Source organism: Mobula hypostoma, chromosome 4 (genome assembly GCF_963921235.1).
Source record: "Mobula hypostoma chromosome 4, sMobHyp1.1, whole genome shotgun sequence".
Lineage (NCBI taxonomy): Eukaryota > Metazoa > Chordata > Chondrichthyes > Myliobatiformes > Myliobatidae > Mobula > Mobula hypostoma.
In genome coordinates this window covers 112,509,352-112,533,778 of record NC_086100.1, presented here as the reverse complement: position 1 = coordinate 112,533,778, position 24,427 = coordinate 112,509,352, and the positions used below count along the sequence as shown (strand labels likewise).

The following is a 24,427-nucleotide window of genomic DNA, read 5'->3' as shown; positions in this document are numbered from 1 at the left end:
GAACTCCTAACACGATGAAAAAAACTGTGAATACTGCCAGGGATGGAGAACTTTCACTGTTGCCCTAAACACCAGTGGCCTAACAGGCAGTAGGTGATTGTGATTCTGGCCAACCTGTTAAGCATCTCAAGTAACTCAAGAATTTTCAGTTTTTATTTTGAATTTTCAGATCTGCAGTTCTCACTTTTTGATTAACAGAACCTATTGAATGTTCAATAATCACTGGGAGCACATTTGTTTCAACCCATCTGAAATTCCTTATTTCTCCTCTGTATCTCTTTACTCTTGTTGCTATGATGCAGACAGCACACACACACACACACACACACACACACACACACAGCAGAGATATTTCTAGTTGTGGTTAGACTAGACTGTCCATTAGAATCTGGAAGGCTTTAAATACAAGTGGATTTGAGTTATTTCCTCAGTCTCCTTCTCTTTATTATCAGTGCCTAAACAAAAGAGTGAAAGCAAGTGACTCCGCCAACAAAAGTGCTTTGAACTGCAGGGAAAGTAGCCCTCAAAGAGGGTGAAAATATCCAAGTGGCTCTATTCTTTGCACTTACACTAATTAGACATTTTCTCTGTCAACTATTCATTGCTACAGCGAGGACAAACTTACTGAATTACTTTGTAAAGTGTTTGCAAAAGTTTACATTTGTTTGTGTCTACGCAAAGTAAAGTAAGTAGTTGAACAGCATTTGAACGTTAGCATTGTTTGCAGCCTTGTGAGATGATGAAGAGAGGCAGAAATTAATGAACCCTTCCTCAGCAAGCAGTGCCGTTTCAAACGCAGCAGCTCTCCAAATTATGAAAGAGAAAGTGAATCCTTTAAACACAAACACGAGAAAATCTGTAGATGTTGGAAATCCAAGGCAGCACACACAGAATACTGGGAGAGCTCAGCAGGCCAGGCAGCAACTATGGAAAGGTATAAACAGTCGATATTTTGGGCTGAGACCCTTCACCAGTCTTGATGCCTTTAAAAACAGCTTGAAAATTTTCAAAGTCCTTAATGGAAGGGAAGAATGGAAATGGGTCACTGCAACGGAGGGAACTAGTAAAGCAGTATAATTTAATTTCTTGTTCTAATGTCTTGGAATTTTAGAAAGGGTCTATTTTCTTTTACTTCCTTCTCCCATCTTGATTTCTTTGATGGGAACATAAATGCCCCATTTACTATATAAGATTCAGATTAGTTCTGCTCCTTTGAAAAAACAAACCAAATCTGTTCTCTGGAATGTAGCACTTTGGAATTTCTTATCCAAGAGACTGTTTCTGACTAGAGGCAAGCAGCAAGCCAGAAATCTGAACAAATCTGTATTTGTTAATATTTTTCTGGGATAGTAGGGATGGTTTTTCTGACCTTCATTCCTAGGGAACAATGACCAGATCTCCACCCATCTACCACATGTTGTCACAGATCATATGTCAAACAGCAAGACCAACCATGTCCACAGCAACCATTAAGAGCCTACTTAAACTGATTCTACAGTAATACCCTACACCTCCAGTAATTTCCCCAGATTCACTTACCCACACACTAGTAGTGGCCATTTAACCTAACAACCATCAAAACTTTGGAATTTTGGTAGAAGCCGGAGACCCAGAGGAAACTTACAAGCTCACAGACTGGCACTTGTGAAATAGTGGTCTGGGATGGAGTTTGAACTAAGAAAGATCAAGTCTAGTATCCTCAAGCATTAAATGGTCGTTTCAGGAACCCAATTCTGTTAATTTATTTAGTTTTGGGTGTTACTGAAAGAACATTGGATATTTCATTGTCAAAGCTAGATCTGGGGTTTGCTACAGGGGCAGAAGGTCTAGTAGTCATGTGTGGAGGACCACAGTAGAACAGAAAAAATAAATGACTAGTGTAAGGGGGATTGTGGGATCCAAAATGGGCCTTCAATGTTTGAGACCTGTATGGAGAGCCTTCAACTATTGAAATATTTGGGAGTGGAAATAAAGGATCAGAGATTAAGCCTCAGGGAACTGGGAGCAGAATCGGAGGGCAGAATAGTTTTATGTTGTAGCAGGAGAAAGGCCAAAGGATGAATAATGATAAGTATGGTAGTAATCTTACAGGGATCTCACCCAGTGCTGGGATATTGTTTTCCCAGAGCAGCCTACATTGGCAACACCCCGCACAATTCTGTTAATGTCCCATGTAATGACTGAAAGGTGCAGTTCATTGGGAATGGTGCCCTTCAGTGCATAGTTAACACAAAAATCGTATCAAGTGTGATTTAGTTTGGAATGTGCCCTGTTGAATCAAAATGACCTGAAAATAATCATTAACGCATTTCACTCCAGGACAGTCTGATTTTCAGTTGCATGAAGCTGAAAACACGATGTTACCCTCTCATACTTCTTTTGGCTAGGATTTCCTTAAATTGAGAGATCTCACTCAGTTCTTGGATGTGGTCCCAGCGAGTCAGGATATTGAATGAAATGATGCCTACTGTCATTGTCAAGGACGCCAGAGGCCTCAGAGACAAGGAAGTGGTTTTGTGTGTGCCCTGAATGCTTATTTAGTTAGATGTATCAAAAAAAATCTTTAACCATCTCTGTCAGTCAAGCCACCTGTCTCCACAGGGCTAGTTGGTATATCTAGCTCACTGAATAACATTCACAACTGAGTCATCTGTTATATCCGTGCCCCATGATGGGGGTTCAATCTCTCAAGCTAATTGCATTATTTCAAGGAAAACAGTGACATTCCTGGGAGAGACTGACAGGGTGTGTGAGGGGGAAAGAGAAGGGGGAGAGCGAGGGGGAAGGGAGAGGGGTGAGAGAGAGGGGGACCGAGGGGAAGGAGGGGTGAGAAAGAGGGGGAGAGAAGGGGAGAGAGAGGGGAGAGAGGGGGAAAGAAGGGTGAGGGGGAGAGAGAGAGAGGGGAGAGGGGACGAGAGAGGAGATGGGACGAGGGGGGAGAGGTGGAGAGTGAGGGGAGGGGGAGAAAGAGGGACAGAACAAGATGGGGAGTGAGGAGGGAGAGAGATGGGGAAGAGGGGGTAGAGAAGGAGGGAGGAGGGAGGGAAGATGGGAGGGGGTAAAAGTTGGTAAAGGTGGAGGGAGTGGATGGAGAGGAGGGAGAGGGAGAGAGAAAATGGAAACACAGTATTTTATTCCATCCACATCTCAGTCAATTCCTCTCCAACCCCACCCCCAGATTCTACCACTAACCTGCATGTTAGCATCAATTTATTAATTTAGGTACATCTTAATGCCATAGGATGAAATTGGAGTATTCAGAGGAAACATACAGGGGCAAAGGGAGCATTTAAAAATTCCACACAGAAGTTAATATTGAACCTGGTTCACTGCGGTTCTACCAGCAGTGCTGCAAATTCAATTTCAATTTTAAAAAGTCAATCTTTGAAAATCATGAGCAGTATGTGTACCACAGAGACTATGAATTTTGTTCTGGATACTGTATACTAGAATGCGGAGTTGTCCTGATTTGAGGTTTGAGTGTCACTGGGATGGCACAGTAAGGTAGTGGTTAGCACAAAGTTTGACGGTATCAGTGACAGCGGTTCAATTCCTGCCGCTGTCTGTAAGCAGTTAGTATGTTCTCCCTGTGACTGTGTGGGCTTCCTCCAGGTGCTCCGGTTTCCCAACAGAGTCCAAAGACGTACTAGTTCACAGATTAATTGGTCATTGTCAGTTGTTCCATGATTAGGTTAGGGTTGCTGAGCGACAGGGCTTCATTGTCACTTCCAAGTCTATCACGAGGAAACATCCTCCGGTAGCCTCTCGTGAGGTAAAAGACAATTTCAGTAGTTCTTCCTAAGTGATCTCTCGCCTGACATCCCACATCATCAGTCTATCCCCAACATCAATGTCCAGACTAATACGGCCACACTGATACCACAACACTCTTCTCCAGACTGACCACCCTCCTCACCCCCCACCCACCACTGATCTTCAGACCGATTCCCCACTGATTGCCTGGCTCTGGACTGACTCCCACTTCTGACATCCAGACTGACCCCACCCCTCTTCTACAGATTGCACCACTACCCCCACCACTGACCTCCAGCTGATTCCACCACTGACCCCCAGACTGATTCCACCACTGACCCCAGACCGATTCCACCACTGACCCCCAGACCGATTCCACCACTGATCTCCAGACCCATTCCACCACTGACCCACAGACCGATTCCACCACTGACCCTCAGCTGATTCCACCACTGATCCCCAGACCGATTCCACCACTGACCTCAGACCGATTCCACCACTGACCCCCAGACCGATTCCACCACTGACCCCAGACCGATTCCACCACTGACCCCCAGACCGATTCCACCCAGACTCCACCACTGACCTCTAGACTGACTCCACCACTGACTCCCAGACCGACTCCACCACTGACCCCCAGACCGATTCCACCACTGACTTCCAGACCGATTCCACCACTGACCCCCAGACCGATTCCACCACTGACCCTCAGCTGATTCCACCACTGATCCCCAGACCAATTCCACCACTGACCTCAGACCGATTCCACCACTGACCCTCAGCTGATTCCACCACTGACCCCCAGACCGATTCCACCACTGACCCCCAGACCGACTCCAACACTGACCCCCAGACCGATTCCACCATTGACCTCCAGACCGATTCCACCACTGACCCTCAGCTGATTCCACCACTGACCCCCAGACCGATTCCACCACTGACCTCCAGACCGATTCCAACACTGACCCCCAGACCAATTCGACTAACACCCGACTGACTCCACCACTGACCCCCAGACCGATTCCACCACTGACCTCCAGACCGATTCCACCACTGACCCCAGACCGATTCCAACACTGACCCCCAGACCGACCCCACCACTGACCCGCAGACTGATTCCAACACTGACCCCCAGCTCATTCCACCATTGACCCCCTGACCGATTCCAACACTGACCTCCAGACCGATTCCACCACTGACCTCCAGACCGATTCCACCACTGACCCCCAGACCGATTCCACCACTGACCTCCAGACCGATTCCACCACTGACCCCCAGACCGATTCCACCACTGACCTCCAGACCGATTCCACCACTGATCCCCAGACCGACTCCACCACTGACTTCTAGACTGACTCCAACACTGACCCCAAGACCGAATCCACCACTGATTTCCAGACTGACTCCTCCCTGGACTATCTCCAGCTTGATTACCCCCATCCCAATCAATCTGACACCACCACCAGTATTAGATTCTGGAATAACACTGCCACCAATCTATTACCTGCCCTTCCCCTTCCCTCCCCAAGATTACCTGCAGCCTGATTTCAACACTGGTTGCTCCCCATCTCTGCTAGAAAAGCCTTTGAAGATACATAGCATGCAGTTTCCACTGTGTAACGCACACTTCAGACATACTTTATCACAGAATTTCCCAAAAAGATTGTCATGTCATCGTAATCTACACATTTTCCTTGCTCTCCAGCAGTTTAAAAACTGCTGTTATCCATTATCACAATTACCCTTTGTGAGAGCTCTATGGACCAATGTTGGCATTACAAAGACATCTATGCTTCATTTAGTATTTCATTGACTGCAAATTTCTGTGCAAATCCAAAGCTTATGATACCTGTTATATAAATGCTGGGTTTCCATTGCATAGATGTTTGTCACACAGCAACATCCTGGTGACATCACTGTCAATGAACACAATTGTTCTATATAGAGACATGGTGACTGTTGTAATGGGGAGGAGAGCAATAGTGATGTTGTAGTGGGGAGGAATAGTGATGTTGTAGTAGGGTAGGCAGCAATAGTGATGTTGTAGTGGGGAGGAGAGCAATAGTGATGTTGTAGTGGGGAGGAGAGCAATAGTGATATTGTACTGGGGAGGAGAGCAATAGTGATACTGTACTGGGGAGGGGAGCAATAGTGATGTTGTAGCGGACAGTAATAGTGATGTTGTAGTAGGGTAGGCAGCAGTAGTGGTGTTGTAGTGGGGAGGAGAGCAATAGTGATGTAGTGGTGAGCAATAGTGATGTTGTAGTGGGTTGGACAGCAATAGTGATGTTGTAGTGGGTGCAGTAGTGATGTTGTAGTGGGTTGGACAGCAATAGTGATGTTGTAGTGGGGAGAGGAGCTTTAGTGATCTTGTAGTGGGGTGTGGAGCAATAGTGAAGTTGTCGTGAAGTGGGGAGCAATAGTGATGTTAGTGGGGAGGAGAGCAATAGTGATGTTGTAGTGGGGTGAACAGCAATAGGGATGTTGTAGTGGGGTGAACAGCAATAGGGATGTTGTAGTGGGGAGGGGAGCATTAGTGATCTTGTAGTGGGGTGTGGAGCAATAGTGAAGTTGTTGTGAAGTGGGGAGCAATAGTGATGTTAGTGGGGAGGAGAGCAATAGTGATGTTGCAGTGGGGAGCAATAGTAAAATTGTAGTGGGGTGGGCAGCAATAATGATGTATTAGTGGGGAGGGGAGCAATAATGTTGTAGGGAGGAGGTGAGCAACAGTGATGTTGTAGTGTGGAAGGGAGCAATAGTGATGTTGTAGTGAGGAGGAGATCAGTAGTGATGTTGTAGTGGGGATCAGTAGTGATGTTGTTATGGGGAGCAATAGTGATGTTGTAGTGGGGAGGGGAGCAGTAATGATGTTGTCGTTAGGAGGGGAGCAATAGTGACATTGTACTGGGGAGGGGAACAATAGGAATGTTGTCATGAGGTGGGGAAGAATACTGTTGTAGTGAGGAGGAGAGCAATAGTGATGTTGTAGTGAGGTGGGGAGCAACAGTAATGTTGTAGTGGGTTGGACAGCAATAGTTATGTTGTAGTAGGGAGCAATAGTGATGTAGTGGGGAGGGGAACAATAGTGATGTTGTGGAAAGTTCTTTTCCCAGGCATTCTTTTGCTCTCCCTTGAAGACATTAACCTTTTGCCAACCTTCTCTTGAATTTCTCCAGCACATTTATGTCATATTGTCCATCGTTTGGGTCTCCCTTTAGTGGCCATGTGTCTGCTTTACTTAGAACTAGAAGTTCCTTTTTTATATGTAAGCATGTAAATAAGACATATATGCATATGATGTCATCATTCTACTGTTCATATGTACATGGGTTAGTCTGCAATACAGTTTGGTCTGAAGGTCCTGGTTTCTCCATTAAATTATTACTGATACAACGTGTGTCAGCTCTGTCTTTCTGTCTCACATATCTGCTCCAAATATCTGGCAACTCTCACTGGGAATAGTCAAGATAACCAATTCACTTTGAAGGAGGTGTTTCAAGTAGTTACTAAGTACTGCTGATGAATGACACTGGTTATAGGACCTCAAAACACTGCAGTTGGAGTAAAAGGCCATACCTGTCAAAGTTTTTGAAGGTCCTCTGAATCAATAAGCACTGCACAGGCATCAACAATTAAAAGTTAATGGCAGTGTACGGGAGAGAAAGACAGAAATAAACTAACTTCACCCCTCACAATCAGCATGATTCAGCCCATTATTTTTGCTACTAATTACTGCATTGATCATTGTATTGTTATTCAACATTTCTACTTTTTATAACGGTATTTTTCTCAATAAGTTCTCCGACTTTTTAACTTCTTAAAATCACATGAAATCTATGAACTTCTAAGACACCACAGATGCTGGAAACCTGAAATAAAAATCCAGAAAACGTTGTAAATATTTAGCAGATCAGGCAGCATCTGTGGAATGAGAAACTTACAATATTTAAAAGTTGAAGACCCTTTATCAGAACTGGACATACAATTCCACTCTCAGTCGATGGGGAGTTGTTAACCTGGGCCCACTGCAATCCATGTGTTGTGAATCAGGGAATGACAAAAATTAGACATGATAACAGTGGAGGATTAGGAATAAACACTGAAAGCCGAACGGTGAAGTGGAATTTTGAACTGGTGTCGTTTCCATGTAATTTTTCAAAATGCCACACTGACTATGGATTTAGTAAGTACCGTCAAAGAACACTTAACCATAATCCCCAATTAATTTTCTTTATCCTATAGCAGCTGCTTCTGATGCATTCCCTGAATTAATTTGTCAATTTGAGGAGGGGTGGGAGGAGGAGGGCATTTGTGTTGGAGGTTCTACCAATTGACATAACTTGGACAGAAGAGCTGTGGAAAATGACAATTTTCCAAAGATTCCGAAGAACATTTCTTGAAGTCCACCAAAGAACGAGAAGACCTCCAGGGAAATCTAAACTTCAGTGTCAAAAAACGTGAACAGTTGGACTGAAGTTGTCTAAGTCACTTTATACAGGCAACTTCCATCCAAGTGAGAGGATACTGTTAAAACTATTTGAAGTTGCCTTTACACTGTGTCAAAGTGTGTGGCCACTGACCATTGGGAAAGGCCCAGTTAAAGTATGAAAATGGCAGGAGATTTTTTTTTGCATATAACTGGAGTAGATCTCTCAGGCAAACCTTAGAGCTGCCATTGCTTGAGAAATAAATGCTAGGGAGCATTTTCATAACACAATTCAATAAAATTATATTAACAGGATGTTATAAAGCCAATTGTTCAATGCTAATCATTTTCAGGGAGTGTCCAGCTTGATAGTGAATCTTCTTCACCTTTATGAACAAGAGTCATCGGATGAGTCACAGTATTTTAGAGAGAAAGCACAGAAAGAGGACCTTCAATTATGCATTTACACTAATCCAGTATTAATTCCATTTCTTATTCTCCCTACAATCTTATTAACCCATCCCATTCACCCCAAGATTCTTCCACTCACCAATACAATTTATAATGACTCACAGTAAGGGAAAGAAAATAGAGAATGCAGAGGAAACCCACTTGGTTACAGGGAAAATGTGCAAATGCTCCCCCTCCCCCCCCCCCCCAATAGCCACTGGGACATTGAGGAACAGATATGTAAACAGATTAAGGAAATGTGTAAAAATAAAAGGGTTGTTATCATAGGGTATTTCAACTTCCCTAATATAAACTGGGACCTTCTGAGTGCAAAGGGCTTAGATGGGGCAGAATTTGTTAAGTGTATCCAGGAAGGTTTCTTAAATCAATATGTAGACAAGTCAATGAGAGGAGGGGCCATACTGGACCTGGTGTTGGGTAATGAGCCTGGCCAGGTGACTGACCTTTCAGTGGGTGATCAGTGACCACAACTCCTTAACTTTCTGGATAGTGGTAGATAAGGAGAGGTATGGTTCCTGTGTGAGAGTTTTATATTGAAGTAGGGCAATTACGAGAGCAATATGCAGGAGCTAAGAAGAGTTACTTGGGACCACCTATTTTTCTGGCAAATCCACATCAGACATGTGGAGGGTGCACCGAGTACAGGAAAGGTATGTTCCTGTTAGAAGGAAGGAGATAGATGAAAAGGTAATGGAATCTTGGATGTCAAGAGAGGCGATGAATTTGGTCAAGAAGAAAAAGGAAAAGGATGTAAAGTTTCAGAAGTTAGGATCAAACGGAGCACATGAGGATTATAAAGAAGCCAGAAAGGAACTAAAGAAGGGAATTAGGAAAGCCAGGAGGGGCCATGAAAAGTCATTGGCAGGTAGGATTAAGGTGAATCCAAAGGCATTCTATACATACCTCAAGAGCAAGAGGGTAATTAGGGAGAAGGTAGGACCACTCAAAGATAAAGGAAGGAACATTTGTCTGGATGCAAAGAATGTGACTGAGATACTTAATGAGTATTTTGCTTTGGTATTTACCAAGGAAAAGGACATGGAGGACCAGGAGATCAGTGCTGAGTGGAAAAGTATGTTAGGGCATTTAGGGGCCAAGGAGGAGAAAGTGTTGGGTCTCCTAATCAGTATTAAGGTGGATAAGTCTCCAGGGCCTGATGGGATTTATCCCAGGTTATTGAAGGAGACAAAGGACAAGACGCTGGGGCCTTGACCAGTATCTTCATGTCCTCTCTAGCCACAGGCAAGGTCCCGGAGCACTGGGATGTGAGCTAATGTTATACCTCTATTTAAAAAGGGAACAAGGAAAATCTTGGGAACTATAGACCAGTGAGTCTCATGCCAGTTGTAGGGAAAGTGCTGGAGAAAATTCTTAGGGACAGGATATATGAGCACAAGGAAACCTATGGCCTAATTAAGGAGAACCAGCAATCCTTTGTGCAGGGCAGGTTGTGTCTTATCAACTTGATTTAGTTTTTTCAGAAGGCGACAAAAGAGATTGATAAAGTCAGGGGAGTGAATGTTTTCTACATGGATCTTAGTAGGGTGTTTGACAAAATCCCTCATGGGAGGCTAATTCAGAAGATTAGGATGTATGGGTTCATGGCGAGTTGGCTGTTTGGATTCAGAGCTGGCTTGCACACAGAAGACAGAGGGTAGTGTTTGAAGGGACTTGTTCGGGCTGGAACTCTGTAATTACTGGTGTTCTGCAGGGATCTCTGCTGGGACCTCCATGTTTGTGATGTTTATAAATGACCTGGATGAAAACGTAGATGGATGGATTAGTAAGTTTGCGAATGATACCAAGATTAGTGGAGTCATGAATAGTGTAGAAGACTGGCAAAGAATTCATAATGATATAGATCAGGTGGGCAGAGAAATGGCAGCTGGAGTTTAACCTTGATAAGTGTTACACCTGGGTAAGGGAAATGCAAGGAGACAGTCCACTGTTAAAGGCAAGATCCTTAACAGTGTCGCTGAACAGAGAGACCTTGAGGTCCAAGTTCACAGCTCCTCGAAAGTAGCTACACAGGTCCATAGGGTGGTTGAGAAGGCTTACGGAAAGCTTGCTTTTAGTAGTCGAGGCATTGTTCAAAAGTCAAGTGGTTATGCTGCAACTTTATAGAACCCTGGTTAGGCCACATCTGGAATATTGCACACAGTTCTGGTCGCTCCACTATAGGCAGGATGTTGAGGCTTTGGAGAGGGTGCAGAAGAGGTTTACCTGGATGCTGCCTGGTTTAGAGAGCATGTGCTATCATGAGAGGCTTGGGTTGTTTTCTTTGGATCAGCGGAGCATGAGGGGCGATCTGATGGAGGTTTATAAGTTTATGAGAGGCATGAGCAGACAGGGAGCATCTTTGTCCCAAGGTAGAAATGTCTCATACCGGGGAGCGGGGCATGCATTGAAGGTGAGAAGGGGTAGGTTCAAAGGGGATGTGAGGGGTAAGTTTTTTTATTTAGAGAGAGGTAGATGCCTGGAATGCACTGCCTGGTACGGTGGTGGAGGCAAATGCGCTAGTGGCTTTTAAGAGATGTTTAGATAGGCTCATGAATATGAGGAAGAGGGAGGGACATGGACATGGTGTAGGCAGGAGGGGTTACTGTTTGGGGTTTTTGATTTATTTTTTAGCTGGTTCGGCACAACATTGTAGAATGAAGGGCTGTTCCTGTGTTGTACTGTTCTATGTCTATGTTCCAACAAAACAGATGTGAGAAATCTGAAATAAAAACAGAAAATGCCAGGTGATATTAAGCAGCCAGGGCCATTGGTGCACAGGGAACTGGGATAATATATTAGGTCAACAACCAGTCTTCAGAACAAGGAAATGTCAGAAAATAAGCAAGCACAGTTAAGTTACAGAGAAGGGGGAGAATTGCTCAGAACAAACAAGATGTCTGTGATAGGATAGAAATGAAGAGAAACTGGTTGACGCAGATGGTGCTGCCTGAGAGAGCCTACTAAAGGCCGGTTAATTGGAGATAATCTGTCTGTAGGAGGTATGAATACTCAGAGATCAATCAGAACAGAGGGATGAAAGACAAAAAATATCACCAATTTTCAATTGTGCAATTTCTTGCCCTTTGTAAGGATGCTCACATTCATCTAAGGATAACCTGCTGGAGACACTAGACTGAATTTACACCATCCTTAATTTTAATTACCAATGAAGTCATAATAATACTCATAATATCGACCAGACTGTGAAACTAGTGTTTCACATTCTTTTGTGGGCTTTTTACATAGTGATCTAGATGAAAAAAAATCATGCAGTGTTTCCTTATTATCTTAATAAAAATGATATTTGGTGGCACAGTGTTAAAATGTTAAGGAAACATCACTAATATTTGAAGCCACATATTTCTGCATTTGTGAATAATTAGCATACAGTTAATTATTGAAAATGATGGTGTGGTTTAACAAAATTACAAAGGATAATTAGAGGGCATTTTATTTTTAAATAATTGTTTAAACTCTGTAATATGTTTCCTAACTTTATCATCAAGCTACTTTGAAAAGAGCTCCACAGTGTACCTACAAGGCCAAAGTACTCAGTGCTTTCTTAATAAAACACTTGGTATCTCTGAATCTAAATAATATCACAGGTCAAAGTGCCCTGCTTTCTGCTGTTTTTTCCAGTTTGTAAATTCTTTCTTTCCACCTCTTTCTCTTTCAGAAGTACACAATAGCATTGGAATATAAATTACCAATAGTGATTAAATAATAGTTCAAAGCCGATCGCAAGGACTGTGGTGTTTACAAAGTATTTTTTAAGTAGCATGATGAAACATTTCAAGAAGAGACATTAACCTATGGGCTCAAGTATCAGTGAATGGTTCGAACTGGCATGTGGTTGGATTTTGGGCCTGAATAGTGTGTGACCCCATGATTTGCTTTGTTTAGGGATGGCAGCTGCGGTTATCAACAGATGTTTCGGCAATAAATAATTGGTATCATCTCAGAAAAGAGCCGTCTACCTGGGGAGAAGGCATAATACGAAAAACACGGGGTCGCTATTACTGCTGCATTAATCTCTCATATACACAGGTTTCTTGGGGAGTTTACTGCAGGTGTTTCTTCTGTGAGAAAGCCTTCTGATGCAGGCAAACTCTCTAAAGTTATAAAGCTTTTGTGTGGGATAACGAAGGTCAGGGAGAGTTATAAATTCCTGTCTTGGAGGAACAAAAACAGCTTTACTACTTTTATGGACAACCTCCTCCCGTACCCCCTTCAAAAAAAAATGCACAAAACATGAAGCACAACACGGTAAGACTTAAAACACCCCAGCATGTAAAAGGGAAGTTTGTTCTTGGACTTAAAAGTTTAAACAAACATAAAGAGAAAGTATTTGTCTGTGTTTTTGCAGTAAAGAATAATAAGTCCAAAGATCCATTTTTGTTGGAGGGGTGAAGATGCTATTTTAACTTGTAGATCCAGTGAAATAGTTCAGACATTAGTACAGAAGTAACACATGTAAACTTCGAACTGAGTTCCTCAGAATGAATGTTTTATTTTTATTTGTTTAAATAAATGGGTGTTGGGGATGGGCAGGAGAAGCTTCCCTTTTCTAATGACCAGCCGTCTGCAGCTTTTGAAATGCTTGGAATATTGGCTCATCACCATTCATGTGAGAGAGATTACTTTTACTCAAATAACAGGATGTGTTTGGTTTCATTCAGTACAGTATGAAAGCAACAAATATAATTTTATAAAACCAGAAATGTATCCCCTTTGACAAAATCTTGGAAATAGTTTTAGATATATTACTATGGTGTGCAATACAAGAGAGAAACTATTTTGCTTTCACTTACAATTTTTTTTAAAAAAGGAAATGCTTTTTTGAGTAACAGGTGCATTATTCATACCAACAGATTGGGCAACTTCTTGCTGATGATATCTTTTAGGTTTGTTTTGTCTTCTGGGCATACTTCTTGTTTGTATTGCCACCTCTCTGGTACAAAGGGCCACTTCATTTCCTTTGCCTGTTCCAGCAGGGTCCTCAGATCAGCAGAGAGTGAAGCTAGGAAGGTCAAAGTTCATGTAAGGAAATCTCAAAGAAATAAAAGACACCTCAATTGAAAATGCTAAGATATGGCATCTGAAGTTGTGAAAGCACATCCACTTGAGAGTAACTACAAGCTGCTCAATCCTTACAAAAGACTCATAATGATGGTATGTCTGTCACTGGGTGCTTTACTATACCATGCCCTGCAGGTAAACAAACTCAATCAGCTCTTAAAAATGTTTTTAAAGGAAGTAAATCCTTTCAATGACACTCTATGCATGAAGAACCATAGCAGGAATGGAATGAGACAAAATGGTCATCAAAACACTTAGTAATGCACACTGTAGCAAAGTGCCTGAGATTTGTTTTAAGCTGAATTTTCTGGGGCCTTTTTGTGAACTCGGCATAGCTGATGACTTTGTGAAGAAATGATATTTGCCCTGAGTATTCCATGGTCTTTTCCTTGGAGCCTGCTGAAGTTATGATAGGAGAATGGAAACAAATGGATTTTTGAAACCATCTTCTGAAGCAACTGACTTTTTTTGGATATCAGACAAACTTCAGAAACTATATCTTATAAGGTAAAACATATAAATTAATACTTGGGCATTAGATTTCATCATATGATTAAATTAATCATCTATGCAGTGCCCATCAATAACATCCACCTACCTACTCAGTATTTCTTTGCTTTTGTTTCAATTCTTGTGTTAATGAATGAAGATGGATTAACAAAACTCAATTCTGAGTGATGCCAAGCTAAGCTTCTTTCCTTTCTAAAAAAAAATTTTGAGCCCTGAATGACTTCTATAGTTTTTGGACATAAACTTAAGGAAATAGAGGAAGAAAGCCACAAGACTGATCCCTTTTGTGAGACAAATGAGCTCTAAAAATTGCTCACAGAAATTGGGTAGATGTTAAATTTAACATAATACTCAGCAGCATAAAGGAAGCTAAAATTCAAACTTGTAAAAGACAAATTAATATAAGCATGGCTCTAATTTGCACAAAAGGGCTCATTTTATTTATTATCTCCAGTCTATAATGGTCAATTTCAAGCAACTGCCCATTTGTTTTACAGCTCACCCACACTTCTTTCTCATCTTGCTACATGTTACTATTTGCCATTTATCCTTCATCCAACAACGAAAGTTAAAAGTTACCCCTGATGAGTATGAGAGCTCATCTGAATGCTGATAGGTTTATACAGTTTAGTGGATGAGGGCAGAAATTGCAAAGGTGAAAACAGAATGTATATTATATTCCGGAAAGTAAAGAGTCACTGGAACAGATTTTCACCTGGTGTGGTGGATGCCTGTTTTCTGTACGCCTTCAGGAGGAAACAATTCCTCATTAGGACAGAGATGGCAACATACAGAAAGAGTAAGTTGTTAACAGTAATGTGTGCTGAATTACACTGTAGTCTGACTGGGTACTGTATCATGTTCTGCTTTTGCAATTCCATTGACTTCAATGGTTCCAGTTTTAGCATGTACCTAGTAGAAAGCATGTTTAGATCAAGTGAATGGGGATTTTTTTTTACCCCTAAGTGCCTTATAATACTAACTTAGTATGAGTTCCTGGGACTGCCTTAGAATATCCCTTTGGGCTTTCCTTTATTGGTATGTTTTATATCCTGATCCTGAGGGTCCTCTAGTCTCCTGCAAAGAGTACAGCAACAGATCACTAGAACCTATATAGAATTACCCAGGCAAGCAGATTTATTAATATGTATGGACAATTGGGAACTGGATATTCTCATGTGTGTCTGCACAATGGATAAGCCTGCATAAGATGGATAATCTTCCTCTTTTTATCTACCTTTTGCCATCAGAAGACAATCCCAAACATAATTTAAGTTAGGCAATCATCTAGATGTAATTGAGCAGAACTGGAAGAACATTGAGCATATTAAAATAATCTCACAATGTTTCTTTAGTAAACTAAAAACAGCAATAATACTTCTAGACAGAGGAAAAGAACCTAACATCACATCAGCTACATTCCTACTACATATTTATAAACCCTCATTCCCCATAACATTTTAATTGGCATTGTGAAAAAATGAGACAAACTGTAGTAAAGACTGTTTCAGAACTGTCAAGAGTGAAAATATTGAGGGTGATATTGAAATTAACTCTGTTTAAATGCATGTCACTTTTAGAGGAAAAAAAAGCAAACACGTAACTCCAAAAGGGGAAGTCTTTAGATTTTAGGAGTGACATCAAGAAATGATGGATGTTCCGGGAATAGTCACTTACACATTAAAACTAATAACTGGAAATACAGGGTAGAGGGGAATGTGGTTTCCCAGTTTGATCTCCTATCCTGAAAATGCTCCCCGTTTTTTAATTAGTTTGTTACTTCACCCCAATGGCCTGAGGAGGAGGTTCCAGAGATCTTTATCACACTTTCATTCTAGAGGGCTGCACCGTATCATTGGTGATTACTGGAGGCTCTTATAGTACTCTGACTGGAACAAAATTGATTAGATCCTCTAGAAGATACTATCTAGAGAGTGAAAAGTTGTCCTACCCAGTTGAGAAAGTTGAAGGGGCCCAGCTTAAAGAATAATAGGATTTCCATGTTTCAGGCAGGCCTTCATTAAGGAACAATATTCTATTTGTATGTTGTGATTAACTACCTATACCTCGGGTCACAGTGAGACTGCAAGCAATGTCATGAGCATTTAGCATGTATCAGATTCTGCAAATAAATTGCCACCCATCCTTTTCTGATTCTGTTAACCGTGCTCAGCCCATCTTTACTTAAAATTGCACCTTAAAAATTACATATAATGTCAATTTCATCCTTCAATTAATTGGTGCTCTTTATTAGTCTTTTTTAAAGTAAAACATGCTGCACTATAAATAGCATAATCGTGTAACATTGCCAACTATGTCAGTATCCATACTCACTGTATCATCCAGCTACCTTCCTGAAACCTGCGAGTGTTGCAGTCTATTTGGCATTAGTTAGGCTCTTCCATAAATGATGGCCCATCTAATCTGTACTGACCATCAACCACTCATTCAAAGATTCAAAGTACATTTGTTATCCAAGTCTATATGCAATATCCAACCCTGAGATTCACCATTCCACAGACAAGCCACGAAACAAAGAAAACCATTTACACTAACTTACACTTAAGCAAATCGTACATTAATTTGTATGTTGCCGAGCCTTTATTGGCTATGTTCTAAGCCCTGAAAGTCCACTCTTACCTAAATGCCTCCATATTTCTATCCCTCCCTCGCATCTTTAAGATGCTGCTTAATAAACTACCTTTTTCATAAGACCATAAGATTTAGGAGCAGAAGTAGGCCATTCGGCCCATCGAGTCTGCTCCGCCATTCAATCATGGGCTGATCCACTTCATCCAGTCATCCCCACTCCCCTGCCTTCACCCTATACCTTTTGATGCCCTGGCTAATTAAGAACCTATCTATCTCTGCCTTAAATATACCTAATGATTTGGCCTCCACAGCCACTCGTAGCAACAAATTCCACAGATTTACCACCCTCTGACTAAGTAACTTCTCCCCATCTCAGTTCTAAAAGGACGTCCTTCAGTCCTGAAGTCGTGCCCTCTTGTCCTAGAATCCCCTACCATGGGAAATAACTTTGCCATATCTAATCTGTTCAGGCCTTTTAAAATTTGGAAACATGCCAACATTGCACTCGCCTTCTTCACAACCGACTCAACTTGCAGGTTAACCTTTAGGGTACCTTGCACAAGGACTCCCAAGTCTCTTTGCATCTCTGCATTTTGAATTCTCTCCCCATCTAAATAATAGTCTGCCCGTTTATTTCTTCCACCAAAGTGCATGACCGTTCACTTCCCAGCATCGTATTTCAAGCTTCTGGTCAGCTGTCCTGATATCTTCTCATGTGCCTTGGGCATCAAATTTCATCTGAGAAGACTGCATTGGATATTTCAGCACATTAAAAGCTGATATAAATGGAAGGTGCAGTTGTTGGAATTTGCCACACAATGAACATCATGGTCCAGTGTTATCCCCATGGTACTCTGAATTAAGGCCATCCATTCATGGTTCACATAGTCATAGAATACTACAGCACAGAAACAGGCCTTTCGCCCCACCTAGTCTATGCTGAACCATTTAAGCTGCCTACTCCCATCGACCGGCACCAGGATCATAGCCCGCCATACCCCTACCATCCATGTACCTATCCAAACAACTCTTAAATGTTGAAATCGAGCTCACATGCACCATTTGTGCTGGCAGCTCGTTCCACACTCTCACGATACTTTAAGTCAAAGCATTTCCCTTCATGTTCCCCTTAAACTTTTCACCTTTCGCCTTTAACCCATGACCTCTGGTTGTAGTCCCAGTGGAAAAAGCCTGCTTGCGTTTACCATATCTATCATATCATAATTTTGAATACCTCTATCAAATCTCCCCTCAGTCTTCAACATTCCAAGGAATAAAGTCCTAACCTGTTCAATCTTTCCTTATAGGTCAGGTCCTCCAGTCCTGGCAACATCCTTATAAGTTTTCTCTGTACTCTTTCAACCTTATTTACATCTTTCCTCTAGGTAGGTGACCAAAACTGCAAACAATACTCCAAGTTAGGCCTCACCAATGTCTTATACAATTTCACCACAACATCCCATTATAACATCTCTGAGAAAAGTTGTTTACATTTTTCTCAAAGACAATTTTCCAAGAGTTCACCAAAGAGATTGTGAGTGCAGCTATAATGGAAAGAACACACAGATCTAACTGCTCGTTCCCCCTAGATGGACTGTATCACTGGAGCATTAGGAACTATTTAAAAGGAAGCTAAAATAAGTTGTTTTTAACTACTCACAAACAAGAGAAAATCTGCAGATGCAGGAAATCCAAGCAACGCACACAAAATGCTGCAGGAACTCAGCAGGCCAGTCAGCATCTAGGAAAAGGGTACAGTCGACGTTCCTGGCTGAAGAGTCAACTGTACCCTTTTCCTAGATGCTGCCTGGTCTGCTGAGTTCCTCCAGTATTTTATGTGTGTTATTTGTAACTACTGCCTCTTTTGGAAGGATCAACGTTTCAAAAGTGTGTGATGACAGAGCATCAGATTGCTGCTCACTGCCATTTAGTGAATGCCGTGTGTCTATTGCAGAGTAGTAGCTCAGTGAAAGGTTTCCTCAAGCCTGTGTTTGCAGGCAAATTGGCCAGTGTGATGTGAAAAACCTTTTGTTCACTTTAGATTGGCAGTGCCTGTACAAATGCATTGAAATTTGACATCATGTTAAAGACACATATATACACTGCAAATATAAAGATTACTACAAAGCAGTTGAAGTATGCAGGCACACATGTGCAGGCAAACCAGTCGTAGAAGGGGTAATGCTTCTTACACTAAGATTTATGATAGTGTACTGAGAACTTGTACGTAGCAAAAGTTTTCTGTATGTTCTATTGCGGTAATCACTCACTCCATGTGTTTATTGGAGTTCAAAATGAGGACTGACAGCAATTCACAAAAACAAAGTGTGCTTCCTTCCCCTCTCAGTATTGAATCCTATCCCTACGCTGTAAATAATGTTACTTATCAACACTTGTCTGTCAAAAAAAGTTCTGAGGCAGAAGTTACAGAGCACCATGCCTGTGTTGCTCAGGCCATGCTGGTGGGTGCTGTTGCCTGGCTTCTCTCAATCTCTCACCTTCGCACTGCCGGTACTTTGTCTTGTCTTCTTCTGACGGTTCTGATGGGGGTGCATCGAGGGCCTGCTTGCACTCCTGTAGGAGCGCTACCATCTCTTGGTTATTCATGACCACTCACTCGACTATGAATTGAACTTCCCTGGGTGTGGAATGATCAATTACCTATGGGAAGACACAAAAGGCAAATAAAAGATCCTTCAGGCGAACTACCTGGTGAACAAAGGGGAGAAATGATTAACTAAACCGTCATCAATTATCTGCAAGTCTCAAGCAGGGCAAGATAATGCTTGAGCTACATCAGAATACACGCCAGCCTCCGTGGACATTATCTGTCAGCTTCTAAGTTCCTGACTGAGTTTGGTGCTGGGACGTTAACAGCTGCGACACTCTTTTCTCACACACACATATAGACACATTGCACCCACTTCCCAGCACCTACACCACTGCTTTCTTTTTAAGACGTATTCAATGATTGACTCTCTGGGCCACATTGTACATCCATCAAACAGGGCCGTTTGTTTGAGCCTAATACACAGTACTTCAAATGGTAGCTCGGTTGTTTGTCTCAGCTGCTGGTGCTCTGAAATCTGGCCCCCTTTGCAGGTTTCCGCATTCCGACAGCAACAGCTAAGCAAGTGTGCACGTGCCGCCTTACTTAAAGATCTCAATTTTGACTTAATTTTACTTGCTGTGAATCTCTCCATAAATGCTAGAAGTCTGAAAGGGAAATATGGGAGACTGCCGAATCACTGATTCATACTACATAGAAGCAAGTTATTAAACCCTGCATTTGGCACTGAACCTTTTTTCACCCCAACTTTAAATACTGCCAGCTAAATGAAAGTCCCTGGTAATACTGATAAACGGAAGCACTGTGAGATCACATATTTTGCCTACCTTTGTGTCAAAACAAAATTGCTTGTGCAGTGGTGAACAAGCTAGAGGTCTGTTATACTTGTCATGGTAGCAGATGGACTACAAAATAATAAAAGTGGTGGTGATATTTTAATTATTCAAGTCTGATTTGGATTGACCAATACCAATATATAAGGTGAGGTGGCATCGCTCTGGACTTCGAGGTGAGGGGTCCCGGGTTCGAATCCAGCCGGCTCCTTGCGCGCTTTCCGTCTGTGCTGGGTTGAGCATTGAGCTAGCAACTCATCCTCATAAAAAGCAGACAAATGCTAAAGAAATGGCAGGACTGCTGCCCGACGCGCCACAAGGCGCGGAAAGGAACAAAAACAACAATATCGATACATGGGTAGCACGGTAGCGTAGTGGCCAGCACAACACTTTACAGTACAGGCAACCGGGGTTCAATTCTCGTTGCTGCCTGTAAGGAGTTTGTACGTTCTCCCCATGACCACATTGTTTTCTCCAGGTGTTCCGACTTCCTCCCACAGTAGCAGTTGGTAGATAAATTGGTCATTGTAAATTGTCCCGCGATTAGGCTAGAATTAAATCTGGGGATTGCTGGGAGGTGTGGCTCGAAGGGCCTATTCTGCACTGTATCTCAATAAACAAAATAAATAAATAAAAACAACAAACCATTAAAAGCCAGTTATCAATGGATCACAAGGCTTCTGATTCATGGACTCTATTGAATGAAAATGGGTTGGATGAGGAACATGCAATTGAAAGGTTTTGGGCCTGCCCGAACACGGTTGGCATTTTCTATTTCATGCCAGAGATGAACTGGCTTCCTACAGCTAGCAAAAAGAGGAGGAAATTTTCCAAGGCGTATGTGGTAGGGAGTTGGAAGTTTAGCGAAAGCAATAAAATTTTATCTTAAGAGTCTTCATAAGTTGTGATCAATAGAGATTGGGAAAATTTGTTTACCAGTGTTGACACTTTCCGGGAACTATCCACAATGTAAAAATAGATAATCCATTTTATTTTTTGACTCCAGCAAATATCAATGCACACAATGAATAACCATCCATATTTCAAAACATAGTTATAAGTACAAGAGATCAAAGCAAATATAATGGAAACAAAGCTGGAAATTTTTTGGCAGTTTTAGGTTAATGTTCCATATCAGAATCAGAAACAGGTTTAATATCACTAGCATATGTCATGAAATTTGTTGTCTTTACAATACAATACACAATAATAGAGAAAAAACTGTGAATTTCAGGAAGTATATATGTATTAAATAGGTAAATTAACTAAGTTGTGCAAAAATAGAAATAAAAAAGTAGTAAAGCAGTGTTCACGGGTTCAATGTCCACTCAGAAATGTGATGGCAGAGGGGAAGAAGTTGCTTCTGAATTGCTGAGTGAGTGTCAGATGGTAGCATGAGAAGAGGGCGTGACCTGGGCGATGAGGGTCCTTAATGATGGATGATGCCACCATTTTTTGGCATCGCTCCTTGAAGATATCCTGGATGCTGAGGAGGCTAGTGCCCCTGATGGAGCTGACTAAGTTTACAACTCTCTGCAGCTCACTTATATCCTGTGCAGTAACCCCCCCTCCCAGACATATCAAATAATTGTTATAAATTATATATTGATAGAAATGGTTCAAGTCTTGCCTGCATCTTGTAGTATCTCATAGTCACTTTTTCGCTGTGGCATCAAATAAATGGCCATTTCTAGTTGTTGGTTGCTGATGGAACTTTTCCAGGACTCTGGAAGAACTTGCGATATTCCTTGAATATTACTCTGGATTTTTTTTTAACTTCCAACTACAGGGGCACCGATTCTCTCAATTTTGGATAACTAATGCTGCTCTGGAACCTGAAAAAGAACTTTAGTTGCAATCTGAAAAGAGTAGCTGGCTGGGAGGGTCCTTTGCTGTATATCTGAGACAACAAGGTCCACTTGACATAATCTTCCGATGGGAGAGAGGATAATTGGGCACACACGTTTGCCTAAAACAAGAGGGTAGCTGAGTACAAGAGGGCTCTAGGCGGGGTCCCATTTAAAACCACAAAGTGCGGAACCTGCTCCAACCATTTGTAAAGAACAACCAAACTCGCAGTCTTCATTGGAACTTCAGAAGAATGCTCTTAACAGAAGACATTTCATGGGACTGAAGAGAACAGAATGCTTCTTGTGGCCTTACAGAAATGCTGAAGCTCAGCGCTGGCTGCTGGTTGTTAACTAATGGGCTGGACTGTGCCGAAGGTAGCCAGTGGGTGCATCTGACCTCCTGTTCAATCCCTGGCCTTACCATATTGCTTGTGATGGACTGTGCTGTATTCACCACTTTCTGTTCCTGGGCATTGGTTCATGCTATTAAACACAAAGCTACCAAAGCCAGGAGAGAAATGCCTTTTGCAAATGTCCTAACAGGAAGTAGAACCTCATTGCGTGAAAGGAAATATGACTTAATCTCATGTTTAATTACATGGATCATTGAGAAACCCTCAAGTATCTTGTTATTCTTAGTGTAGCCTCACTCTTGACCAGGTAATTATAATGGTTAATTTACCTGCTATAGAAGTTTTCAGTGTCAATGATTGGTTACCTGCCAATCTCAGGGAAAACAAAACACGTCCAACTCTTTAGGCAGTTTCCTAAAACTACAGCAATTGTCTTCTATCACTGTCAAGCACTCTGTCACTAACACTGACACCTGACAACTGGAATTGTAATGAAACGTGTTATTGTGAGGAGCAGACGCGTACACCCTTGCTGCATGAACCCTGAGTGTATCCTAGGTCAAGGTGAAGGACCACTACAGTCTGTCCCCCTTTACTGTTCAGGTGTATCTGAGAGAAACAATCAGCAGGGCGGATTTACCTTCTGCTTCTCACAAACAAAAGTTGGTAGTGATATTGGCTGCACTGAGTCCCTATATCCTATCTGTGAAGCCTGCAACCCTTGGCCAACTGTATTCTGTAAAAGCTTCTAAATAAATTACTTGGAAAAACTGAAGTGAAAATCTTGACTTGCAGATCACAAATGTCTAAATTTTAAAATGTCATCCTTGTTTACAAATCCTTCCATGGTTTTCTTCATCTGTTTTCCTCTAATCTTCAAAAGCCATATAATTGTGTAAGAAATCAGTACACTTCCGATTACAATCTCTTAATCATCCTGCACATCTAATTACTCCTCTGTTTCCAAAGGTACATGCAGTTGTGAATATTTAAGGCTCCAGAATTTCCTTTCTAAAATTTTTTAGCACCTCAGCTTTTCTGTTTCTTTATGTTGCTCCTGAAACTCTACATCTTTTACTAAACTTTGAATAATTTTCCCTAATATCTGTTACATAGCTATTTAACAATTTTGTCTGGGCAATGCTCCTATTACATGATTTGCTCCAAATGTTGCAGAGGTGTTTCTATCACTTGTCAAGGAATGGATAATATACAGCTGGCACCAACACATAAGCAAACCTTCCAGATTTACTAAGGCTATGATCCAGAAAGATCAGCATTGTGGAATTGTTGTAACTGTGAACCAATTCACTGGAGAGACACTGAAGCTATTGGATATAGAAGTGCTTATTCAGCAAAACGAGCAGCTATTTGAGACACTCTTGGAAAAAGAGGCCTGCCTCACCCAATATTACATGACATTTTTCTATGCTAAAGATCAAAGGTAACAACAGGACAATTCTATAGTTACAATGTATCTACAATGCTTCCTTTGAATTGGATATAATTTTTAAATACCTCCTTCTTCACACCCACACTCCAGACACCCAAAGTGAATGTTAATTTCCACTGACTCTCTCTAGCTCAGTGGTCCCCAACCACCAGGCCGCGGACTGGTATTGGACTGCAAAGTATGGGCTACCGGGCCGCGAGGAAACGATATGAGTCAGCTGCACCTTTCCTCATTCCTTGTCACGCACTGTTGAACTTGAACATAGGGTTGCCAACTGTCCCGTATTTGTCAGGACATCTCGTATATTGGGCTAAACTGGTTTGTCCCATACGGGACTGCCCTTGTCCCATATTTCCCCGGCTAAAGTAGAGTGTTCCTATGAAACCTTTCGTCTGAAATGGCGTAAAGTGAAGAAGCAATCACCATTAATTTTTATGGGAAACATTTTTGAGCATTCTGACCAAAAAAAACCTACCAAATCATACCAAATAATACATAAAACCTAAAATAACACTAACATATAGTAAAAGCAGGAATG

General features: G+C 41.8%; 1 protein-coding gene across 5 annotated transcripts in view; it reads right to left on the bottom strand.

Annotated features, from left to right (window-relative positions):
- The window catches only part of alpk1 (alpha-kinase 1), a 132,644-nt gene that overhangs the window by 61,380 nt on the left and 46,837 nt on the right, over positions 1–24,427 (bottom strand). For 4 of the 5 annotated variants that reach the window (XM_063046370.1, XM_063046369.1, XM_063046368.1 and 1 more), the window contains 2 exons: positions 19,330–19,492; positions 13,516–13,670 (listed from right to left, as the gene is read on the bottom strand). In XM_063046370.1, coding sequence (XP_062902440.1) covers positions 13,516–13,670; positions 19,330–19,438 — 264 coding nt within the window. In that variant the 5' untranslated portion in view covers positions 19,439–19,492. Of the gene's footprint in view, positions 1–13,515; positions 13,671–19,329; positions 19,493–24,427 lie in introns of those variants that run through there. The other variant, XM_063046371.1, reaches the window with a different exon arrangement.